The sequence below is a fragment of the Hydra viridissima genome, unplaced genomic scaffold (genome assembly GCF_058129835.1).
Source record: "Hydra viridissima isolate aposymbiotic clone 2 unplaced genomic scaffold, HvirCarnegie_v1 scaffold_7, whole genome shotgun sequence".
NCBI lineage: Eukaryota > Metazoa > Cnidaria > Hydrozoa > Anthoathecata > Hydridae > Hydra > Hydra viridissima.
In genome coordinates, this window is record NW_028324306.1 from 18,139,471 (window position 1) to 18,161,897 (window position 22,427).

General features: G+C 30.2%; 2 protein-coding genes and 1 long non-coding RNA gene across 11 annotated transcripts in view; all 3 read left to right on the forward strand.

The window, feature by feature from the left end:
* The first annotated feature begins 451 nt into the window (after window positions 1-451).
* The window catches only part of LOC149886455 (uncharacterized), a 45,380-nt gene continuing 23,404 nt past the window's right edge, over window positions 452-22,427 (forward strand). The window contains exons 1-2 of one of the 2 annotated variants that reach the window (XR_016453821.1): window positions 610-748; window positions 1,164-1,288. This is a non-coding gene — a long non-coding RNA (uncharacterized LOC149886455). Of the gene's footprint in view, window positions 749-1,163; window positions 1,289-22,427 lie in introns of those variants that run through there. The other variant, XR_016453819.1, reaches the window with a different exon arrangement.
* LOC145184431 (uncharacterized) overlaps window positions 8,790-22,427 on the forward strand; it is a 30,117-nt gene continuing 16,479 nt past the window's right edge. For 2 of the 8 annotated variants that reach the window (XM_090091957.1, XM_090091960.1), the window contains exons 1-5: window positions 8,790-9,040; window positions 14,652-14,760; window positions 20,045-20,101; window positions 21,761-21,788; window positions 22,025-22,079. In XM_090091957.1, coding sequence (XP_089948083.1) covers window positions 14,668-14,760; window positions 20,045-20,101; window positions 21,761-21,788; window positions 22,025-22,079 — 233 coding nt within the window. In that variant the 5' untranslated portion in view covers window positions 8,790-9,040; window positions 14,652-14,667. Of the gene's footprint in view, window positions 9,041-14,651; window positions 14,761-17,682; window positions 17,741-18,819; window positions 18,986-20,044; window positions 20,102-21,760; window positions 21,789-22,024; window positions 22,080-22,427 lie in introns of those variants that run through there. The other 6 variants (XM_090091962.1, XM_090091959.1, XM_090091958.1 and 3 more) reach the window with 6 other exon arrangements.
* LOC149886456 (uncharacterized) lies at window positions 9,638-12,420 on the forward strand. Its single transcript, XM_090091965.1, has 2 exons — window positions 9,638-10,959; window positions 11,039-12,420. Exons 1-2 carry the CDS (start codon window positions 10,893-10,895, stop codon window positions 11,500-11,502), a joined length of 531 nt encoding a protein of 176 aa, XP_089948091.1. The 5' UTR covers window positions 9,638-10,892; the 3' UTR covers window positions 11,503-12,420.

The window sequence follows — 22,427 nt, forward strand, 5'->3', positions numbered from 1 at the left end:
ATTCTCATTTAATTGTACATATGGAATAAATTACAACTTCTTATTTTAGCATTTTTATGGCATAAGTAATTTTCATCAAATCTTTGCAATCGAACTTTATTTATATCAACCATATTTTTCTTCCAGTGGTAGTAAGTAGAATTTTCAAAATTGTGTTCATCGAATTTCTGGGAAACTGCTGTTATTCATTTAGTTTGCTCATCAAGTGACAGCAGAATTCACTAGTTTGAAAATGCCGTATGTATTCGTTGTATGAAAAAGTGTACTCGCAGTCTTACACCATTTCTGATTGAAAGAATCAAGGAGCAGTATTCGTGTCAAATTGACTTTCATGATGCCAGAGTGCCTGAAGGCATCTGTGACAATAGCAGAAGTAATCTTCAAAGGAAGCACAATGGAAGGAAATATCAGGCTTTCAACTTTTTTTCAATTTTCAAAAGTAATCATTCGCCCCACTACAAGGGTTCAGATATGTGATTGCCTGATCACAAAATTGTCCATACAAAGCTGAATGAAAAACACCCTTTGGAAAATTTGATCACTTCTCAATCTGCAGTAATTGGAAAAAGATTGACACATAATTGCACTCAATATACATTCAGAGAAAAAATGCTCCAACTTGCCTCAGCAGACCCTAAAGTAGGTGAACAAATTGCATCTTTAGTTATCACTTCTAAAGATGCTTTACCACATGGCACACTCAGAGTCGCACAGGCCAAAGTTGGAAGACCTCTTCCTCTTACACAAGGTAAAGTTTTAAGCTAGCATTTTATGAGCTAACATCACTCAGCAATATTTTATGAGATGGATTTGAGAAAAATAGAAAACATTTTATTTTTGTTTCAATAGAAGTTATTTGTTTTAAGACTGGAAATAAAAGAAGTAATACTAGGTCTAGGTGTGACAAGTCCCTATCAGTTGATGAAACTATTCAATAATGTTTATTTATCTGAATTTGTTAAAAATCAGCAACAGTTGATTGAAGTTTTCAAATTTCATATGTTTTAATTATCTGCATTTGTTAAACATAATTAAATGTTTTTAAGTTATATTTCGACAGTAACTTATCAATCGTATTCTTTCAAACTCTTAGTTTTAAAAATACAACTAATATTGTAAATATGTTCACTATTCCATACAAAAATACTTCAATGTAATTCTAGGTCCTTCTTGCTCAAAAAAACCTTTTTGGTAGTAAGCCAAAGTTGACAGCAGAGGATTTAGTGCAAGTTCAAGTCAAACACAGGGTTGTCTAATTCAGGCGTTAAAAAACTTACCATCACTCTGAATCAAGTTACAAAATCACCAATTGTTGAACCAAATAATAGAGCAACGTTTATGCAACTTGGAAGTCAACTTACCTACTATTTTTTATCAGAGTGCAATAGATTTTTCCCTGGGTCAAACTAAAACAAGGAAACAAGTTGTTGTGCACTGCAAGAATGTTAAAGAGATTCAAAATATTATTTTAATACGGAGACAAATATATCCAGAACATCTTGTCAAGCTGGGGATGGGTGATGGTGGTGGCTTTTTCAAGATCAGTCTGGGCATTCAAGTGCTCTATACAAATAGTCCAATTCCATGCCCACCTAGCAAAAAGACCTTGACTTGCCAAACTGCAGCTGACAGCAGTGTGAAACGACAACTTTTTGTTACAATTGCTGACGATGTACCAGAAATATATGATAATGCCATGAAACTTTTGACCCTGATCTGTCCTGATATTGTTTTATTTGTTGTGTCATGTGATTTAAAATTGGCAAACATTCTCTGTGGTTTGCTGTCACATGCAAGACACTACCCACGCACATGGTGTGACACTGACTCGCGAAATTCGGAAAATTGTGGAAATCTTCGCACACTTGGATCATTGCGAAATTGCTTTAAAGCCTTCAAAGCTGCTAGAAAAGACTTGAAAAAAGCAAAAGATTTCAAAAATGTACTCCATAAGCCCCTAATTTCTATGTCAAATAGTGAACTTGTGCCTGACTTGATTCCATCTATGGAACTACATATTTTGGATGTGGTGAACCTCCTCTACAAAGTATTGAAAGACAGGTGGTCAAAGGCAGAAGAATGGTCTTCTGCACAAAATCCAGCCTGTTCATGGAGGTCACTTTGCATGAATTGACTGCCACAAACTACTGAAAAACGATGATGTGCTTCAAATGCTTGCTGAACAGAGTTGTGCTTTCCAAGTTTTCGACATCATTGACACTTAAAGAAAATTCGGAAAAGTTGTTTCTTCCCGTCTTGGAACATCTCTTGATGAGAACTTTGCCCAAACAATTACTGAATTTCATAGCTCATTTACATCCTCGGAAAGGATAAGTTTGACTCCAAAAGTTCATGCTGTGTTCTATCACATTTCACAGTTCATTGAAAAACGGAAAGAGCCTCTTGGTAAGTTCAGTGAACAAGCAGCTGAATCTCTGCATCACAGCTTTCATTCTCACTGGGAGCGATACAAAACAGCAAACAGCCATCCTGAAAATGGGAAATGGCTGCAACTTTGTGTAGTGGACTACAACTTTAAACATTTGTAAATTGCAACAGAAATAACAGAAATATGTAACAAATTTTATGTTCATTTGTTTTTATCACTGTTTTTTTTTTTAGAACGATGCATTATAGATTGAAAAATTTCATGTTATGTATCTATTATCAGATCAAAGGATGATCTCAGAATTAACTTTTAAAAAAGCATTTATAATACTGTAAAAAATATAAAATATAAAAGCTGTCATTTACAGATTATTTTTAATAAAATGAGAATTTTAAAAAGGATTTTTTTTTTTCTCGGACAAAATAATTTCATTTCAGTTATTGTTTTTTTTATATCAGGGGTGTGTATATATCACTCCCTCCAAAGGGAGTTTCTCCGGAACATCATGTTGAGTTATAGCCATATGTGAGTCGTTTATAGTGTTGGATCCTTCGGGAAACATTGCAGTTTCCGATAGATGAATTTTTGCTGTGATTTGTAATTTGTCAAATTTATTTACGGGGAAAGAACATTTAAAACAAAGTCTCTGAAGTCACTTAGGTATGGTTTTTATCTCCGAATAATAATAGCAGCAATAATATATATACATACATACATACATACATACATACATACATACATACATACATACATACATACATATATATATATATATATATATATATATATATATATATATATATATATATATATATATATATATATGTATATATATGTGTGTGTGTGTGTGTGTGTGTGTGTGTGTATATATTTATATATATATATATACAGTGGGTGCAAAAAGTATCCGACACAAACTTTATTTAATTAAAGCCTATTCAACAAAATAACATAAACAAACACTATTCTAATGTAATTTTACATGGGAAATACAAATATCATATCAAAACAACAATATCATTAAATGTTGACTTGATAATTGCAATTTTGTAAAAGTTAAGGTTCAAAAAGTATCCAACTTATCGTAAAAAATTTACTCAATACTTCGTCATGTGACCTTTAGCAGCCAAAACTGCTTCTAAACGATTGGAATACTTGCTCACAAGATTAGCACATATTCTAATAGGAATTTTAGCCCACTCTTCCTTGCATATTTCTTTCAATTAGATAAGATTTCTTGGATCTCTCTCCTGTACCCTCAATTTAAATTCCCGCCACAGATTTTCAATTGGATTGAGATCAGGTGATTGGCTTGGCCATTCCAATAAGTCAATTTCCCTCTCCTGAAACCATGCACGAGTTGCCCTTGTCGTGTGCTTAGGGCACTGATCTCTATAATAACTGGATAGCGCAACTCCGAGCAAAACTTCTAATTTTTTGACACCAAAGTCGCCATATTGGAAAGCCCCAAAAATTTAAATCCCGTAAGCTTTAAGTTCTGTTTTTCAACTAATCGCTTTAAATACACAGTATCAGTTTTCAGCGCTCTGAGGCTTTCCAATATGGCGATTTTGGCGTCAATTTTGATATTATAGAGATCAGTGGCTTAGGGTCATTGTCCTGTTGGTGTCAGTGGGCTATGTTACTATGTTCTTGCATTGTTACTATTTTTAAAGCACTTTTATGAAACAAAATAAAAAATATTATCCCTTACTTGTAACAAACAACTTCAAAAATGGCATTGTCGGAATGAAAAAGGTTTAATACCCATGGTTCCACTTCGCCAAATTAAACTTACTTCAGCACGTATTGCTTCAAAAAAAATAAATAAAAACGTACATGACGCGAGGTCAGAATTGCTTTGTTTTATCTCCCATTTTAAAAGTTGGGAGAAAATGAGTTATTAATTTTAGTTAGTAATAATTACTTTTAAAATACGCTTTATTTTATAAATTTTTTTTCTAAATAATTTCCTTTAACATAAATTATTTAAAGCATAAGTTATTATTTCTTTAAAAACTATAGCTAAAACCTTAAACAATTTTTACTTTTAGAAAAAATCAAAAACTTTCTCTCAACGTTTAAACTTGGAGGTAGAACAAAATAACTTTAACCTCGCGATGAGGAAAAAATTATTGTTGCAGACCCAGAAAATTTAAAATTCAAAAGAGATATTATTAAAATGAAACTTAATATAAAATCTAAAATAAAAGATACACAAATTTCTTTTGAATCGTATTGTTACAAAGTTTTATCTAAATCAAGTGTACCCAGTGGGCACTAAGATGTCTATTAGACATCTCAACAACGTCTCAGACTGGTGTCTAAATGCCATCTAAAAGAAATCTCAATGTTAACCCCTTTTAGACGTCTGAATTCAGATGCTTTGAGATATCTCATATTAATCATCTGTAAGACAACTGCATATTAGATGCCTTCAAGACACCTCAAATTAGTAATCTTAAAGATGGCTACTACGTTAACACCTTTTAGACGTCTGAATTCAGATGTATTTTAGGCATCTCCAATTAGTCATCAGTGAGACTACTACCTATCAGATGTCTTTGAGACACCTCATACCAATAATTTTAAGACGGCTGATTTGCTTTAAAAAGGTCACAAAAAGATTAAAACATTTGGACTAAATTAGTGTTATGTAAAATAAATATCAGATAAGTACTTTATATTGTGAAGATGAAAAGTATTATTTCAAAAACATGCAATACACATGTACTAGAAGGTATAATACAATTAAAAACTAATTAAAACTTAAATATTTACTTCAATATATTATTTTTTTAGTTCAACATTCTTGCGTGCTGGAGCATTTCTTAATATGCTCTGAGTTTTCTTATAAAACTCAGTTTCAGTTGTTATCGGAAATTTATGTAGTAAAACGTTGTGTATAAGGCGGCAGATTTTCGTATCCCCAAATTTAGTTTTTCTACTTGTTCCTTTACCAAAGCCCTACATGTTCAAATTAGCCACTACCTCATTGCTCAGAACACGTTTCATGATATTTTTGGTGCAGTCTTTCCAGTCGCATCAACCCACAAAAATAAATAGAATTTTGCATGTACTCTTAAGTGTCTAATAAACGGGAGGGGACGCTTAATAACTTTTTTTTTTTCGACACCCCGGAGTTTATTAGGCAACCAATAGTATGTATCTATTAAAGAATTCTTACTAACAGCCTTACTCTTACTGATAGAAGTGTGTCATTCGAGAGGTTATTTTCAAATCACATAAACTCATCGGTCGTGTTTACCATGTCCATATCTTGAATCAAGGTGCAGTTAATTGGGCTGCTTATTGAACTGTTTCCAACTCTGCCCCCGTTGTTGCGTATCCAAAAAAGAACCTTGCGCTGAAAGTAAAGAATTGAGCGCTGGAAATCTGGAAACCAAAAAAATATTTTTTAAACATGGATCACTACATAGTTACAAATTCCAAAACTTAACAAAGCGTTTACAATTTTTTTGAACTTTTAAACATAGCATCAACTGGAGATGAACTGCTTTTTTAAGAAACACTAAAATAAACTAAGCAAAAAATAAACGTCATACTCACTTGATTTTGACATATTCAAGTTACATTTCTTATCTTCCTCATCTTCCAAACCATCGTCAGACGTGCTTACTACAACAAGAACAAAATCATACTTAAATCAACTTCAAAAAAGCAGTTTCATAAAACAGTGTTCAAGAAAAACTCAATTGTTACTTTTAAAAGTAAAATGGTACCTGCAGATATACCCAATATTGGCTAAAACTGAGTTCGAATGGAATTGAAGAGTGGTAAACCATCCGCATTTATGTGTAAATTAATGCTATCGTTATTATTAAAATGCTCTGGATTTTCTAGTATGCACTTTTCAATACCTGCTTATATACCAAAATGTATAAAGGTCTCTCTTCATTTTTCTAATTCATGGGTTGTTCTATGAGTTTTTAGCAAAGTTCTTGAGTGTTTAGGCAATGATGGGTACCCATTTTTTCTTAACATTTTTAGCAAACCATTTACAAATACACGTGAGCAGTTGTTTCCACTGATGAGTCCACTTAATTCCATTTGAATAGCATGTGTATCTGGAATGTAGCCATCAGAGGTATCTGATGAAGACAACTCAGCTTATTCATATCCAAAGTCATAATTTAATTTTAGAATCAGCATTCCACAATCTTATGAACTTTCATCAACTGACTTGGCAAAATGCATCTGTAATTCCAATTATACATTTGCTTGAAACCCATACTCTTTTTTTTATTCAAAAATGGCTATTAGGCATTGAGGTTTATGCGGAACAAGTTTGCATGCTGAATTTAACAATCTTAATCGTTTATTTTGGCACATGAAAGGTTATTGTTGCTTGAAAAGCACGCTGAAAGAATATTATTTAAGAAACCATTCAAAATTTAAAGCAATAAAACCAGATCTTAAAGTTTATTGAGTTCAAGTATTTTAAGTATTGTTTTTTGGATGGTAGGGGAACATGGGGTAAGATGACGAATGGGGCAAGATGAAAACATATTGTTATCTTCAAAACTCAACTAAATATAAAATCTGACTGTAGCTGAGAGGGAAGTAGATAACATCTACTAGATTTATTTATGTTTTCTTTATAAATATTATTTTCGGAATCAAAGATAATTATTAAAAAGGTTTTTCATATACTAAGGAAAAAAAATATTTATCCACTTGAATTTCATTTACTTCATCATTACATCACCAGCAAAAGGTAAGCAAGAATTTCTCATTCAGTTTGTTCAATTTGCAAGCCATAAAAGTAGCATTAAGCTATGATAACTTATTTATGTGGAGTTCTGAGTCATTTTGAAGATTAAATAACCTAGGGTCAAGATGAACGGGGCAAGATGACTCGTTTGTCGTTTCACCAAAGTTCATGTTTTACCCTAAATCTGTACTGTAGTAACTTTTGTGAAGCTAAGTCATTATTACATTGCTTTATTGTGCATTAAAATATTTTGTTTGACATTTGCTTTATTTTGTTGTGTTGGAATTTGCTATGAACTAATTAGTAGACTTTTTTTGCATAGCCCTATATAAATATATAGTTTATTTGTTTAAAAAATTACATAACCGTTTGTATTACATATCTTATTAACTAGAATTTATGATGTCGTGTTAATTGAGAAGGTAACGTATAATGGAATTTACTTTTTTTAAAGTCGCCATCTTGCCCCGCATACAGGGCAAGATGATAATTTGAGGTAACTTTGGTTAATGAGTTTTTTCTATTCTATTTTTAATTTTTATATGGGTTTTTTTTACACATTTGTGACGCATAATAATTTTTTTCCACTTTTTGATAAAGTTTTACTTATTGAAAGATTTATTGAATATGAAATAAGTGCTTTTCAAAACGTTCGTCATCTTGCCCCATGTTCCCCTACTGGTATGTTCTTCATCAAATTGTTGAAATAATGGTTCTTCATATTTTGTAATTATTTAATACATACATACATACATACATACATACATACATACATACATACATACATACATACATACATACATACATACATACATACATACATACATACATACATACATACATACATACATACATACATACATACATACATACATACATACATACATACATACATACATACATACATACATACATACATACATACATATAGATAGATATAGATATATATATAGATATAGTTTATATTTGTATTGAAATTGTATCAAATCTTTTGATACGAAGGTATCAAAAGATAGTATTTATCCTAAGAAATGGTATTGTTTAAATACCATTACTATATACTATAATACTATTATATACTATTATTATATACTAAAATACTTTTTTTTCAAAAAATGACTGGTTAAAAAGAAGCATAGTGATGTTTTAGCCATTTTTTACAGAATTTAAAACAATTTAATTTTTTAGCCAAGAAATTATTTAAAAAAAGGTATTTGAATTGTCTAGCAGATGCTTCCTTTTTTTACTTAAAAGACTTTGCGGTAAGAACATTAAAACGTTCTTATTTACTTTTATGTTCGACTATAAACACTCTAGGATGTAAGATTTCAAAAATGTATTGTGCAGATTTTTTAACGAGAAATAAGTAAAGGTTTTTGTAACAAACTAAATAAACGAATTTTAGTTATTTGCAAGGAAATCACCATTTTTTCCCCCGTAACTTTAAAAACAAAACATGTGCACATGATCACAATAAAGTAACAGGCTTAAACCCACGTGACTTATTTAACGTTGACGCAATGACTTAATCAAACGGATTAGTGGTTAAACTGTCCGCACGTTGTACGCAAGTTTTCTTTTAGGAAAAAAACTCGTTCTTTCCATAAAAAACAAATTTCTATACTTCTTGTACGTCTTATACTTCTTATGCTTCTAACAGTTCATATCTAAAATTTCCTACGAAATATTAATACGAAATAAGCACAGCTTTTAAAAAGGCGAAATCCTGTTTTATCTCGTTGCTGTGGTAACCTTCAGAACTTCATTAAAAAAAGTTCTCCGACAAATTTGGGAATTATTTAACTTAGCTCTAAGTAGATTAAAAGCGGGAAAAAAAAAATCGCTTCTGTCTCAACTAAATTATATAATGTAATTTTGTTGGTTGGTATCATCAATATTATCGATTTGAAAACTCGGTAAATACTTTTTTCCCTTTTCTTTTTTTTTTCCCCTTTTCTACAAGTTAATAAAACATCTATTTTTAAACATGATTACTTTTATTGTTGATTTTAATGCAATATCGTTTAATCTGAATGAGTATTTAAACAGAACACATAATGGCTGTTCTTTTTAAAAAAAAATTTTAAAACTCATTTGGATATACCCATCTATTTGAAATAACAATCAGATATTTAGGTAGTTTATGTTTTAGCAATAATAATAAAAAAAAAAATAGCGCAAGAAAACGTTGACAGCTTGAAATTATGTCAACAGTTTATGAAAACTTAATATTGCGTGGAGGTAATTGTTTGAGTAATTAGCATATAAGACATTTGTAAAATTACTTATGCAATTTAAGTTGCTTTTGTTTATTTTTAAACTTTATTAGCGCAAAATCCAGCAAGGCTTATGTCAAAAATGTCATTAATATGTAATGTCAATGGAATGTTAAAAAATAAAAATTAAGCTTAACTTATCAAAGATTATAGTAAAACAGGGTAGAATGAAATAGAGGGTAGAATGAAATAGAGGGTAGAATAAAATAGGGGGTAGAATCAAATAGTTATGACTATGCTTATTCTTTTGTTCTTAATTATTGAATAAACTTTTTGCAAATATTTTTTGATCATGTTGTAGAGGATTTTTTTCTGAATAAGATGATATCAAATTATAATTAAAAAAAAAAAAAGTTTTTTGATATTTTGTTAAGTTTTCGAATGCGTGATGATATTTTTTTTCTTTTTTTGAAAAATGGACATAAAACTCTCGGAAATTAAATTCGATATTAATGAACTTAATAAGTATACTAGTAGAACTTCTCATGCTGGTCAAGAATCTTTTTTCAAATTTAAATTTGCTATTCAGGGAAAAAAGTTATGAGATAAAAACGAAAACGGACACATGTGGGGTCGAATGAAATACGCTAATTGCTCATTTGTTAAATGCGGCTTTTATTAATTAAATCTCAAGTAACCAATCTCTATGAATTTTTTATATAAATTTTAAATCGAATTGTTTAAATTTATTCTAATATAAAATATGCCTCGAAACAAGTTGCTCTCAAAGAAAAAAGAAAAACCATACACCGAAGAACAAGTTGCGCTTCCGGTGGCCAAAGTACAAAGTGGTGAATTTTCACTTAACAAAACTGCTCAATCATTTAGCATACCAGTAGCAATTGTTCACAGGCGTGTCCACGGCATAGGTGAAACAATTGGGATTGGTTCAACACGAGATTGTCGCAACAACTTGAATCAACTTAGATTCAAGTAGATATCCTAATCAAATTATCCGATTGGGGCTTTGGTAGAACTTACAATGACGTCATCACACTAGTTACCGATATTTGCAACATAAAGGTCAATCTCATTTGTTTCCTAATGGTACACCAGGGAGAGATTGGTATAAAGCTTTTCGTAAACCGGTGGAGTCATAAGTTAAGCATCAGGGCCATAGACAATATTTCATCACTCAGAGCCGCTTCTTCCACACAAGAAATAGTTGCAAAGTATTTCAACACACTGCAAAAAGAATTCAACGAAACAGGAATCAATTAAAGTACTTCATGTCATTTGTGGAGCTTTGATGAAATTGGATTTTCTGGTGATCAAGGCAAGCAACATATAGTTTGCCGGCATGGTGCAAAACGACCATTGAAATTGTTTGGGAACAATTAAAAAAACCCATAGTACAGTTGGAAATTGCATCAATGCTGCTGATAATCGTCTTGCTCCATATATTACTTTTAAATAAAAAAAACGCCTGTACAGAAGTTGGTGCTTTAGTGGTCCAGACGATGCCGTTTACGCCATATCTCCATCCGGATGGATGGAAGATAAGCAATTTGTGAATTGGCTCACTGACGTGTATGTTCCTGCCATTAAAAAAATTCCAGGTAATTAGTTTAATCTTTACTTTAATTAATTAATTAATTACTTAATTAAATAAATCTAATTGTAGTTATCCAATTATAGGCATTCATATTTTAGTCGTAGATGGACATGTGACACATGTCTTCTATCGGGTCGTACTTATTGGTATCAAAAACATCTTGTTAATTTGTTTACCAGCTCATACGTCACACATTCTGCAGCCACTAGATGTTGGTGTTTATTGTCAGGTCAAAAGAGTTTGGAGTAAATTACTTCAACAGTTTTATGCAGAGAAAAAGTGCAGCAACTTATCAAAAGAATGTTTTAGCCAACTGCAAGCAAAACTTTTTAGCTCTGGTGAAGTTTTTACACGCACCCAAATAGTTAGTGGATTTCAGAATACTGGCTTGTTTCCACTCGACATCAGTAAAATCGATCAGTCAAAATTGCAAGTTGCTAATACGCTTGAAACACCGTCATCTCAACCTGAACCTTCATCATCTCAACCACCAGAATCTATGAAAGTACCACAACCACTACTAGCACCAGGGACTACGCCATCTTAGCCACTGCTATCTGAATCTATATCAACAACATCTAGCATCAGCATGAGTTGCAAAGCATCAGCTTCAAAGTCACCTCCAAAGACAACTCGCCTGCAAACAGCCTTCAATAGTCTAGTAACTCCGGCTATTCAAAAGGAAACTCGAAAAGAGGTTGAAAAACAATTACAATTGGCCCAATCGCTTGCAGCAGCTTTTTAACAAATGTTTCGCATCCAACACGTTGACATAAAAAAAAACGAAAAAATGTAGATGTACCAAGGTTCAATGGGGAGTGTCTCATTAAACCTGAAATACTCGAAAAATTTAAAGATGCTGAGAGCAAAAAAGCAGCAAAGCTAGCTAAAAAACAATGTAAGCTGAGCTTTAATGACGAGCAGCAAATAAATCAAGCAACAACAGCAAGTCCAACAAAAATAACAGCTGCAAACTAAGTGAAGTGTAAAAAGTGCCGTAAAGTTTCAACAAGTCAATACATAGAATGGTATCAGTGTGAAAATTAGAAATGCAAGGTTTGGCTTTGTCAAACATGCATACCAAAACGATCTGTAAAAGGCGCTGAGTTTTATTGCACCAAAAAGTGCCTCACAAGTGACAATTCAGCTCAACCTTTAGTACCTCTCTACAACTCAACATCATCACAAAAATAAAGTTTTTTTCTATTTGGTTGTTTTTAATTGTTATTATTGGTTGTTTTTTAAATTGTTATCATTGGTTGCTTTTTGTTTTTTTAGTTAAGTGTTGTTTTATAATTACACATAGATTTGCGTGTTTCATTCTCCCCGAATGTGAGGGTAGAATGAAAAAACTTTTTTTTTCAATTAAATAAAGTTTCTTAAAAAACTAAAAACTTTTTTTTACTTGATTTGTATATATTTAAATACAGCTCAAATTTTCTCTACAACTTTAAAAAAAAAAAAATTAAAATTCTTAACTATTTCATTTGACCCCGTTTTACTCTATTAAGAAGTAATCACTTTTTTTTTAAAACAAATATTTTTCTGCTTGATTATTTTCTCTATTTTCTCCTTTTCGTAAGGGGTCTTTGTTTATCAAAAAACTCCGAATTCCGACGTTATCGGAATTTCTGAAAAAAAAGTCGGATTTTTTGAAAAATTACCTTCGGAATTCCGCGAACAACTCCAATCAAGTTCAAAGTACGAAATATTTTTACCTGTCGGAATAAAGTCGGAGTCAGAATGTTGGACTTTTCCGGCATTTTTAGGAACTAACACAATTTCGACAGCAACTCCTGCATTCATCATTCAGAATAGGCGTGACTAGGACATAAGATTAGCACTATGCTTTTTCTGAAGATATTATTCCAATAACAGATAAAAGTTGTGGAACTTTTATCAATTATTACAGAAATATCGGCAGAAAAAGAGTATTTGTTGTTTATCCCTGGAAACCCAGAAACACACCTTTTATACAAAATGGCTAATGCGATTGACTAAAATGAATTCGGAAATGCGGAATTGACGTATTTTAAAAGTGTGAAATGAAACACTCTCTTATTCAATAATATATCATTAAAGTGTGCTATTCAATTTTCTCAAATTTAAAAAATGTACACAACAAATAATTAACAAAATACCACGTGACCAGTTTTACAAAACGTGAATTCATATTCAGCTCGTGTTACAGAGCTGAATAAAAATGTTTTTGAATTCGACGAGAAATACAGAATTTAAAAAAATAAATGAGTTGATACTCATTGCGATTTAAACTTAATAGCATTATTCATTCAAAAATGCTTCCAAAAAGGTTCGGAAAAGGCAATACAATGGCGTTACATTTCTTTAATCAGTTTTCATTTTTTACTGTAATTCCAGTATTTTTTATTATTTAAAAAGTCAAAGTTAAAGTCATAGGTTTACAAGAAGTTAATGTTTTATGGGTGTTTTTAGAAATACTTTGATAAGCTTTTGGTAAGTTTTTATTATATTAAGGTTAAACGCCGAGCATGTTTGAACTATTTAATGACTCAAAATATTTAATCATTCCCTTAATCAAGCTTCTGAGTGCTTTTTTATGATGCTTTGAAAAGTTGAGGAAAATAAAACTTAAAGATTTTTATTATTTAAACAAATCTATTTGATGCTCTTATTTATTCATTTTCATGATATTACAAGGACCAGATTAAAGATCAGATTTAGGAGAGATTTTATCGCTTTAACCAGAAATGATTTTTTGGTAAACAAAATTTATTAGCAGCTGCAGGTTTTAACTGGTTTTAACTGGTTTTAACTGGTATTTTAAGGAAGAAGTTGTTCGTTTTTTAAATCTTTATGTGGAAAAGAATGTTTGCAAGTTTTTTAATTCTTAACGTTTGATCAATGAAACAATAAAAACATCTTTATGGCTATGAGAATTCTTATGGCTTTCATTGTTAGCTTTATTTTCAACAATATTTCTTATCCGTCGTTTTTTTGTTTGTGCTGTCGTGGTTTAGAAGTGAAGCAGTTTTAGGATTTCCGTTCTGAAACAAAGATGCAAAAACTATTTTTCTCATTTTTTGTAGTTTGCAATCAACTATTACGTAAAATCAATGTCATCACTGAATAATTTGATATTTATATAATAAATAATTTTTACAAATATATATGAAGCGACTCATACTCATCTTCAAAGAATCATTAAACAAAAAAAAAATCTTACGGGTCAATAAAATTTTTAATTTTTAAAATTTGCCAATAAAATTTCTTAATATGCTTATCAACAATAACACTTGCAAAAATGCACCTTACATACTGATCGGAATTAGGTAAAAATGGCTACTTTTTCTCTCCAAAGTTTTATTTCATTTAGCAGTTCAGCTTGTGTTAAAGAAACTTTTTTTTCACAAAAAATCGGTTTATTTACACTGTAATAAATTACATTGATAATTTATAGTAAAGTTATGTACATTGTAATAAATTACATGTCAATTTACAAACCTTTTCTTCATCGGAGATGATGAAAGGGTCTCATAACCATTCGTAAGTTCTTGATGCTACCAGCTAAAACAAGTGCTTCGAGACATTTTAAAACTTCGAATATCGATGCTATTACAAAGCAATCTTGATATCGTTTCGCTACGCTTTATTTGATTTTATTTAGAGAGAAGTTTTCTTAATCTGTGAGTAATTTCATAAAGTTTTTCTTTCAAGATTACGTATTTAAACCATGAAAGTCCGTGATGCGATCAGAAAGCTGTTCTACAGCGAAGGATCGACTCCATTGCCGATAGGAATTTGTTTGATTTTGTTTATTCTTAATGTAAGTGTTTTCTTATTTTAAATGTTAGCTATGCAGTAGATATGTTTACTTTTTGTCATTGTGGTTGACATTTAAATAGTTTTTTTCGTTCCCTTAAGAAAGCTTAAAAAAAAACCGACGAAAAAGTTCGTTTTTATTTCGAACGTCAGTATTTCGAATAAAACCAGTTTTATACGTGACGTAATAATCTTCAGTCCGCTCGGTTTCTTTTAGTATAGAATTAACTTTTTTTGCAAATTAAAACAAATGATGTCAAGTTTGAATAAATTATAAGATTGAATACCAAGTTTCAATTGGTTTCATATATTCAATAAAAAAAATTAAAGTTCATTAAGATTTCTTAAATCATCTTCGATATGAACTAAAGAGGCAGCCAGGGATTATGTCTTAGGACTCAAACTAAATCTTTTTTTTTAAGAGTAGAACCCATAAAATTTCAGAAAAAAGTCGTTCTGAAATCAAAATGCTTTTCCAAATTATTTACTTCAAATACAAATGATTTCTAAAGCTGTAGGAAAAATTAACAAGTTTCCACTGGTTTTCGAAATGTGTTATTTTTAGTACAGAAAACTATAATTAGTAGTTTTAAATTGCGGACAGGTGTCTTGTGACTTTATTAGTATCAAGTAATTCTCTGAACTAAAAATGAGTTATGAAATGTTGCTGCTGCTGAAAAACGTACGTTGAAATATGTCTTTTTTAAAAAATGAATAAAAACTTAGAAGAACAAAGTCAGCTGTTTATCTTTCATGGATATCCGATTTAAACAAGAAATGCTAGCCATGAGTTGTTTGTCCTGTGAGCAGAATAAATCTGTATAGTCTTAAAACGTGTGACTCTTCTCGTGGTGAATGAGGTGTTGAAGTAAGCCGAGGTATATTTAGTGATTTTCACATTTCCATTTTCATTTTTTTTTATTTTTAAATACTTTTGAACAATATTAAATATTATCACTATGACTTTTTTTTCAAATTATCAGCTAAAAAATATTGATATTGAAATTCAAAATCAAAAAAATGGTTTAAAAAAATGGTTTTGACTGTATACACTCGTCAGTGTATTAAAGATGAACGGAAAAAGGTCGAATGGAAGATATTTCTGAATCAAATTGTAATTTTAGGCATATTACAGAAAGTTGGCTTTAAAAGATGTAAGTAATAACGTTGTTTTTGATTGAAAATGCAAGAATGCGATATTCGGCTTCTTCTATCAACATTTGGTTCATCTGAGCATTCTGGGAAAAGGGCTTGTAACAAGGATATCGAGGTAGGGAATGGTAATAGCTGGAAAGTTTTCAAGAAAAATATTGGAGAACTTGGTTCCTATTGAAAGAAATATGTCAGAATCAGTCATATGTTTAACTCCAACTGTTTGTGTGTTTAAGAGTTTTTCGAAATGTAAAAAATTGTTACTTTTCTTACAATTTACGACTTGGTTTAGAGAAGCAATAACAAATCTGAAGAATTCGTTTCGTTTAGCGCAAGAAGTTGCAATAAAATCAGATGCAAAAAAATTAATAGCCCATGGAAAGTCCATACTCTGCCGTGTCATATACAACCGTATGTGGGACACCATAACCAACGGTTGGCTAACTTTTCCAAACAATGTGGAAAAAGTATTTATGAAAAATTTAAACAAACATGGACCAGTTGTTGACGTTGGAGCAAAAAGAAATTCATTTTGTTTTTATAAGTTTAACTTTTTATTTGTAAATATCAAAAAATATATAATTTAAAATATAGTTTTCATTTGTATTTGTTTTCAGGATAAGATAAAAAGAAGAATAAAAAATTTTCATACAACAAACTTGTTTCAAATCTAAGTTACTATTAATTTAAAAAAACAAAACAAAAAAACAAAAAAAACGAAAAAGGAAATGTCCCTAAGGTTATAAATGGCTCGTTCCCCTCTAAAATTAATACCTTTGTAAAGTTTTTTAAACACATGCTTTTCTAAACCTACAAGATAGATACTCTAATATTCAAAAGGTTTTGTTTCAGTACCGCGACATTGAACCTCTCTTTAGCCCACAGTGACCTTCAACAAAACTCAAAGCTTTAGTTATTTAGGTAATAGATTTTGAAGAAATCATTTGTTCTCAAAACTCATTTTAAATTTAATTCATTGATAAATCTAATGCCTTAAAAATCAATAAACTGATAAACACTATTTGTTTTCGTAATTTTATACCAAAAGTTAAAAACATTGGAAAGAAAGAGGGGGTGATTGTAGGGTTTATCAAATGTTAGCACAAGCTTCAAACAGTAACTCGTCCGAACGTCTATCTTTTTACTTTAATCTAATGCTTTTTTTTCCTCTAACTTTTCGAAAAAATCCCAACTTTACGCGTCTTTCAAAGAATAGGTATTTTTCATTGCCCTTCTAATGCTCAACACTGATTCTTCATATCTTTGTCTTAAATTTTAGCTTTAATTTATGCATACAGCCAAGTTATTCACATGAAGTTTAGTAAAAGCAGTTTCTTGGTTGAAACAAGATATCTTTATTCTTACTAATTATAAAGTCATTGCAAAGTAGATTAAATAATTTCAGGAAAAAGAAAAAGAAACATAGTAAAATCAAAATATCAAAATAATTAAAAAATAAAAATTAACATTAAAGTTAACTAATATCATACCATAATGTAGCAGATTTTCATTATTCTAAATTTATATGCTTGGCCAAATCGACAATAGTTAATTATAAAATCATTGGGTGGTTTTTTTTTCAGTAAGCCTTTATTCTAAGTAGAGCACGTTGGAGGAGTAATACGCTTCAGTGACTAAGACAAAGAGAACGTACCTTTAATGAGCAAAATGTGTGCAAGAGAAAGTTGAACGGCACTTAAACTTGCGGATAAATGTTTACCTGTCAGCAACTATTTTAGCGGATGCTAATTTAGAACTGAATGTAAATTTACAGCGTATAAAATGAGTAATAACGAAGCAACTGTTTTCTTCTCACACCAAAACACTCCGAAGTACTCAAAAAATTATTAACTTTTTATCTATAGTCTTGAATAAGTACTATTTGTTTGTATATAATCGACTGCTGTGGTTCAAATGGTGATATAAATTTTGATGTCTGGTTGCTATGTATACCTTTTTTGCATAGCAACCAGATAATTTGTCTCGGCTATATTAGGAAAATGTAATACTTTGAAATATACTTTTATGTATACACTACTACAAGTTCCATTCTTGTTGAATGATAAAAATATAATGACTATATATTTTGATTGACAACCATATAATTCAACGTAATGTGAAATAACATGTAGGGCCAAGTAGGACCTATCAATTACAAATATAAATCGTAAGAAACGGAAATCAAAATGATTTTATAGATCTACTCTACCAGGAAGTGATTTTAAAAGTTGCATCTTTTCTGGATGAAACGATTTCTTTATAATGGAAATTTTTTTTTCTGTAACTGCTGATAGATCTGGTCAGAGGAACAAAGAAGTTTTTTTAACACATATTAGTTTTTGTTCGTGAACATTTGTGTTAAAATGTCATCAAAATTTCTTGAAATCCTTGTTACAAGATTCTTGAGGCTCATTTTCATTAGATGACAGCTAAATAGATTGACCTGCTGCTTCATCAAAACCAATTTTATTGTGCAGTGTCTTTTTTACGTTAGGTTTTGAAATAACCAGTTCTTTTGAAGATTAAATAGGCAAGCAGCAGTATGGTCTAACAAAATTTGAAGATTAATACAAGCTGAGTAATCAGTTACACTTAATCTGTCTCTAATATTTAAGTTACATTGCTCTTTATTGCATATTTAAGATACATTGCTGTCTCTAATATTTAAGATACATTTGCGTCTTGAACAGCATTGTAATGAGGATACAATTAGCAGACAGCTTTAATTGCATCAAAATGAATCTGCTGATGTGAATCCTTACTCAGTCCACAATCAAGAATCTGATCTAAATCTCTTTCTGGTGTATAAGGTACAATAGAAGCAGATGGGTACAATAAGGTCTAATAGAAGCAGCTCTATAATATGCTAACTTTAATACAGCATTCTTCTTTTTTCTGTAGCATCTTGGAGCAAATTACAACCTGCTGCAAACAATAGTTCTGAAGATGATACAGATGGGACTAATGGCCTAAATTGTCTTTTCTTTATTTTACTAGATGCTTTATTATGTTTCACTGGGGGTCTGCCGCATCATTTGGGTATAGTTGAATATGGTCGTCTTCATTGTAAAGAAGTGGTAAAACCATATAATTTTTCAACTGTTCTATGTTTTTTTTTCTTGGAAATGAACTTGGGATCTTCTGCAGACTTTCACCTTTGATGAAGTTGCCTCATGAAAGTTGATAGTTTGTTATTGACAGTTAAGCTCGAGTCACTTGCAGCTGCATTCAAACTTTTAGGATCAACTTTCTTGTATGATAAATGAATAAATACCTATATATTTCATGGTGTAACATCAGTATGTGTATAAAAAATTTTAATGTAAAAGTTTGTAAGATCTTGCAAGTTGATAATGTTTTAAAATGTTAATATGTTATATAAGTTTCTAAAGCTAATCTAAGTCTAACTGAAACCTTAGCAGTACTAGTCAGAATAAAATAAATAAAATATTATGTATGCCGCAATAAAAAACTTAGATACGTGATACGTAAAGATGAGTATTAGAGGATGAAATCTAATGATGCTTAATCAAATTTAAATTATTAACATATATATATATATATATATATATATATATATATATATATATATATATATATATATATATATATATATATATATATATATATATATATATATATATATATTGATTGGTTATGTATTATATCAAAATAATACAAAGCTCTTGTGTGTAAAAGAGTGCTCAATATTATAATAATAGAGCAATATATATATATCTGTTAATTAAATGGAGCAATATATATAAATATATAATATGCATATTGGTGTAGGTATTTCTAGTATCAAATAAGTTGCAAAAACCGTTAGCAATTGTGTAAATTATTCTTTAGTCTATGGTACGAACTATGCAATATATTTAATATCATTTAAAAACGCAAATTTCAAATCATTTTACTAAATTATTTTTTGAATTTGCAAACTCATTTTGACTTCCTCCTACAGTGTATTCCTTATCCCTTGCTCATTTTTAAAACATAATAAGTTAGTTTCTCAGAAAAGTTGTTTATATAAGCTAAGTATATAAATTGTGTTTCATAGCTTTTTAAATTTTCAATAAAATTATTATTCTCTCTAACAACAAAATGTGTTACATAATGAAAATAATTTTTTTTAGTTTTTTAATGCTGTGGTGTTGACATCAGTTTTCTCTTATATTCCTCATCTTGTCAAGGTATTTCATGTTTGTTTATAATTTTTTGTACAAATACATTCACACATGTATGTATATGCCAAGCTCATTCATTTTTATGTAAGTTGGTATTGTGATAAACAAAATTATTAAGTTATATATATATCCTAAATAAGGGGTTTAAGATCAGTTATCAGTTTATTGTTGCTATTAAAATCATCAATGAAAAACAATGATTAATGTTGAGACTATTAATCTTTAAAGATCAAGATCAGAATTTAAACTCAAAAAGCAATAATCAATGTTAACATTTAAGGAATAAGATCATTGTTTTTTATTAAGTTTCTTGCAATTAACTGCTTTGACTTAATGACTTAAAGGTTCAATTTGTATAGATTTTGTTTTTTCTCTTTCATATGTTGTTCAAACCAACCAAAAAAACAAGAAACAAATCAACGTTCTTAACAGGTAACCATAAAAGTTGCATCAAGAATGAGGAACCTTTCTTTGACTGCTCTTTTGTAATTTTTAAATGCCCATTCTAAAACTCGTTTGCAATTATGTTTCTGCCATTAGTTTTTTTCTCTACTGAGTCTGGGCCATCTTATATAATTTGGTTGTTTAACAAAATTTTTATGTGATTGCGGTTGTAACTCTAGGTTAGATTCTTCAAAATCATCATTTTCCACTATTTTCTAATAGCTTTATATTAGCTCAGTTTCATTCAATTTTATTATCAGGGTCACTGTTTTTTTGGGAATAGTGAAGCCAACATATTTACAATTAAAACATACTTATAACTATTTTGGTAGCAACTGTCAAGATTAATAATTTCATAATGTTATTAAACTTCTTGCAATTTTTGCAATGGAATTATGCTTCTCCTTGATTCTTATGGATCATAAAAATAGCAATTGAGGTATTTTTAAAGCATTGGTCCTGCCCTGGCTCTCTGTTGCAGAGGCAGATTGTTTTCTTGGGTTCTAACTTCAGCTTCAATACATTCCTCATTTCACAGCACCTAATTCTGCCAAGTTGCATCCTCCACAGTAGTTTCCCCATTTTGGATAAGAGCACCAGTTGATAAAGAACTTGTATCAACCCACACTTTCTCCTTGTCACTATGCACAGCCCAATCACCGCAAGCAGGCTTAGAACTTCCCACCTCATCATAAATTTCTTGAAGTACACAATTTACATTCTCATCATGAATCTCATCATCCCAACCCTTTGTCAAACTAATGAATCTTATCTTTAATAGTCTACAAATCATTTGTAACCAACCACAGTCTGGTTAATGGGCTACCAACTGTCCACAAATTGAAAACACCACTCTTCTGGTTAACGTTTGCAAAATAGCATCAACTCAGTTCTCTATGAACCACATCAGTTTGTTACTATCTTCATGCGCATACAATCCTAACACATGAATCCCATCATCAGCGATCTGTTCACCTTCTTTGGTCTCCAAATCATTTTTTCATTGAAAGTTCATAAAACATTGATTGAGCTCCTATAAAGTGATGGTATCCATATGGATCCCATTAACAATGAGTGTTATTGACATTTTTTTGTCCCATATTTTGAAAAAGTGTTATTGGCATTTTTTTGTCCCATATTTACAAAATATGAGTACTTTTTTATTATTACTCTGTACTTGTTATTATTCTCTAAAAGATATAAGGCAGGTTTTTTTTTTAGGATTTTGGAACCACTGAAGTGGATACTGGTAAAAGAATTTGAAAATGATAACATTTTTTCTTAGCTGTTGAATTTTTCTTTCACTAAGTTTAAAGAAATTTACTGTTGTATAGAGTTTTTATCTGTTTCTTGTGTAAGTGTAGTGAAATTCATTCTTTTTAAAATAAATGAAACTCTATTAAATTGTAAAAATAAGTTGTAAAAGTAAATTGCGAAAAATAAATTGTAAAAATAAATTATAAAAGTAAAGTGTTTTGTTTTTAGGAAGAAAAACAGGAATACTTGCGTCAGCCATGTTTGTTGCCAGAGTATTTAGCAGGTAATTTTTTTTAGTTCTTTAAAACCTTTTGAAAATTTAAAGTTCTCACAAAATTAAAAAGTAATAAATTTAAAGTAATTGGTAAAAATAATGATTGCTATTACCAAAAAAATGCAAAATATTTTTTCTTTTAAATAGATGCATTTTTATTTACCAATCAAATTATAGTAATTATAACATTCATTTTAATTTTTTTAACTTATAGTTTTTTGCAGTTATTCCATATTCAAATGCATTAACTGCTGAAAAATCAAAGTTCGTTTAGCTACAAATTTCTATAATCACTAGTTAATAAAAAATCATATCTAAATTGAAAATTAAAAAATTGTGATTTTTGATTTTTGTGAT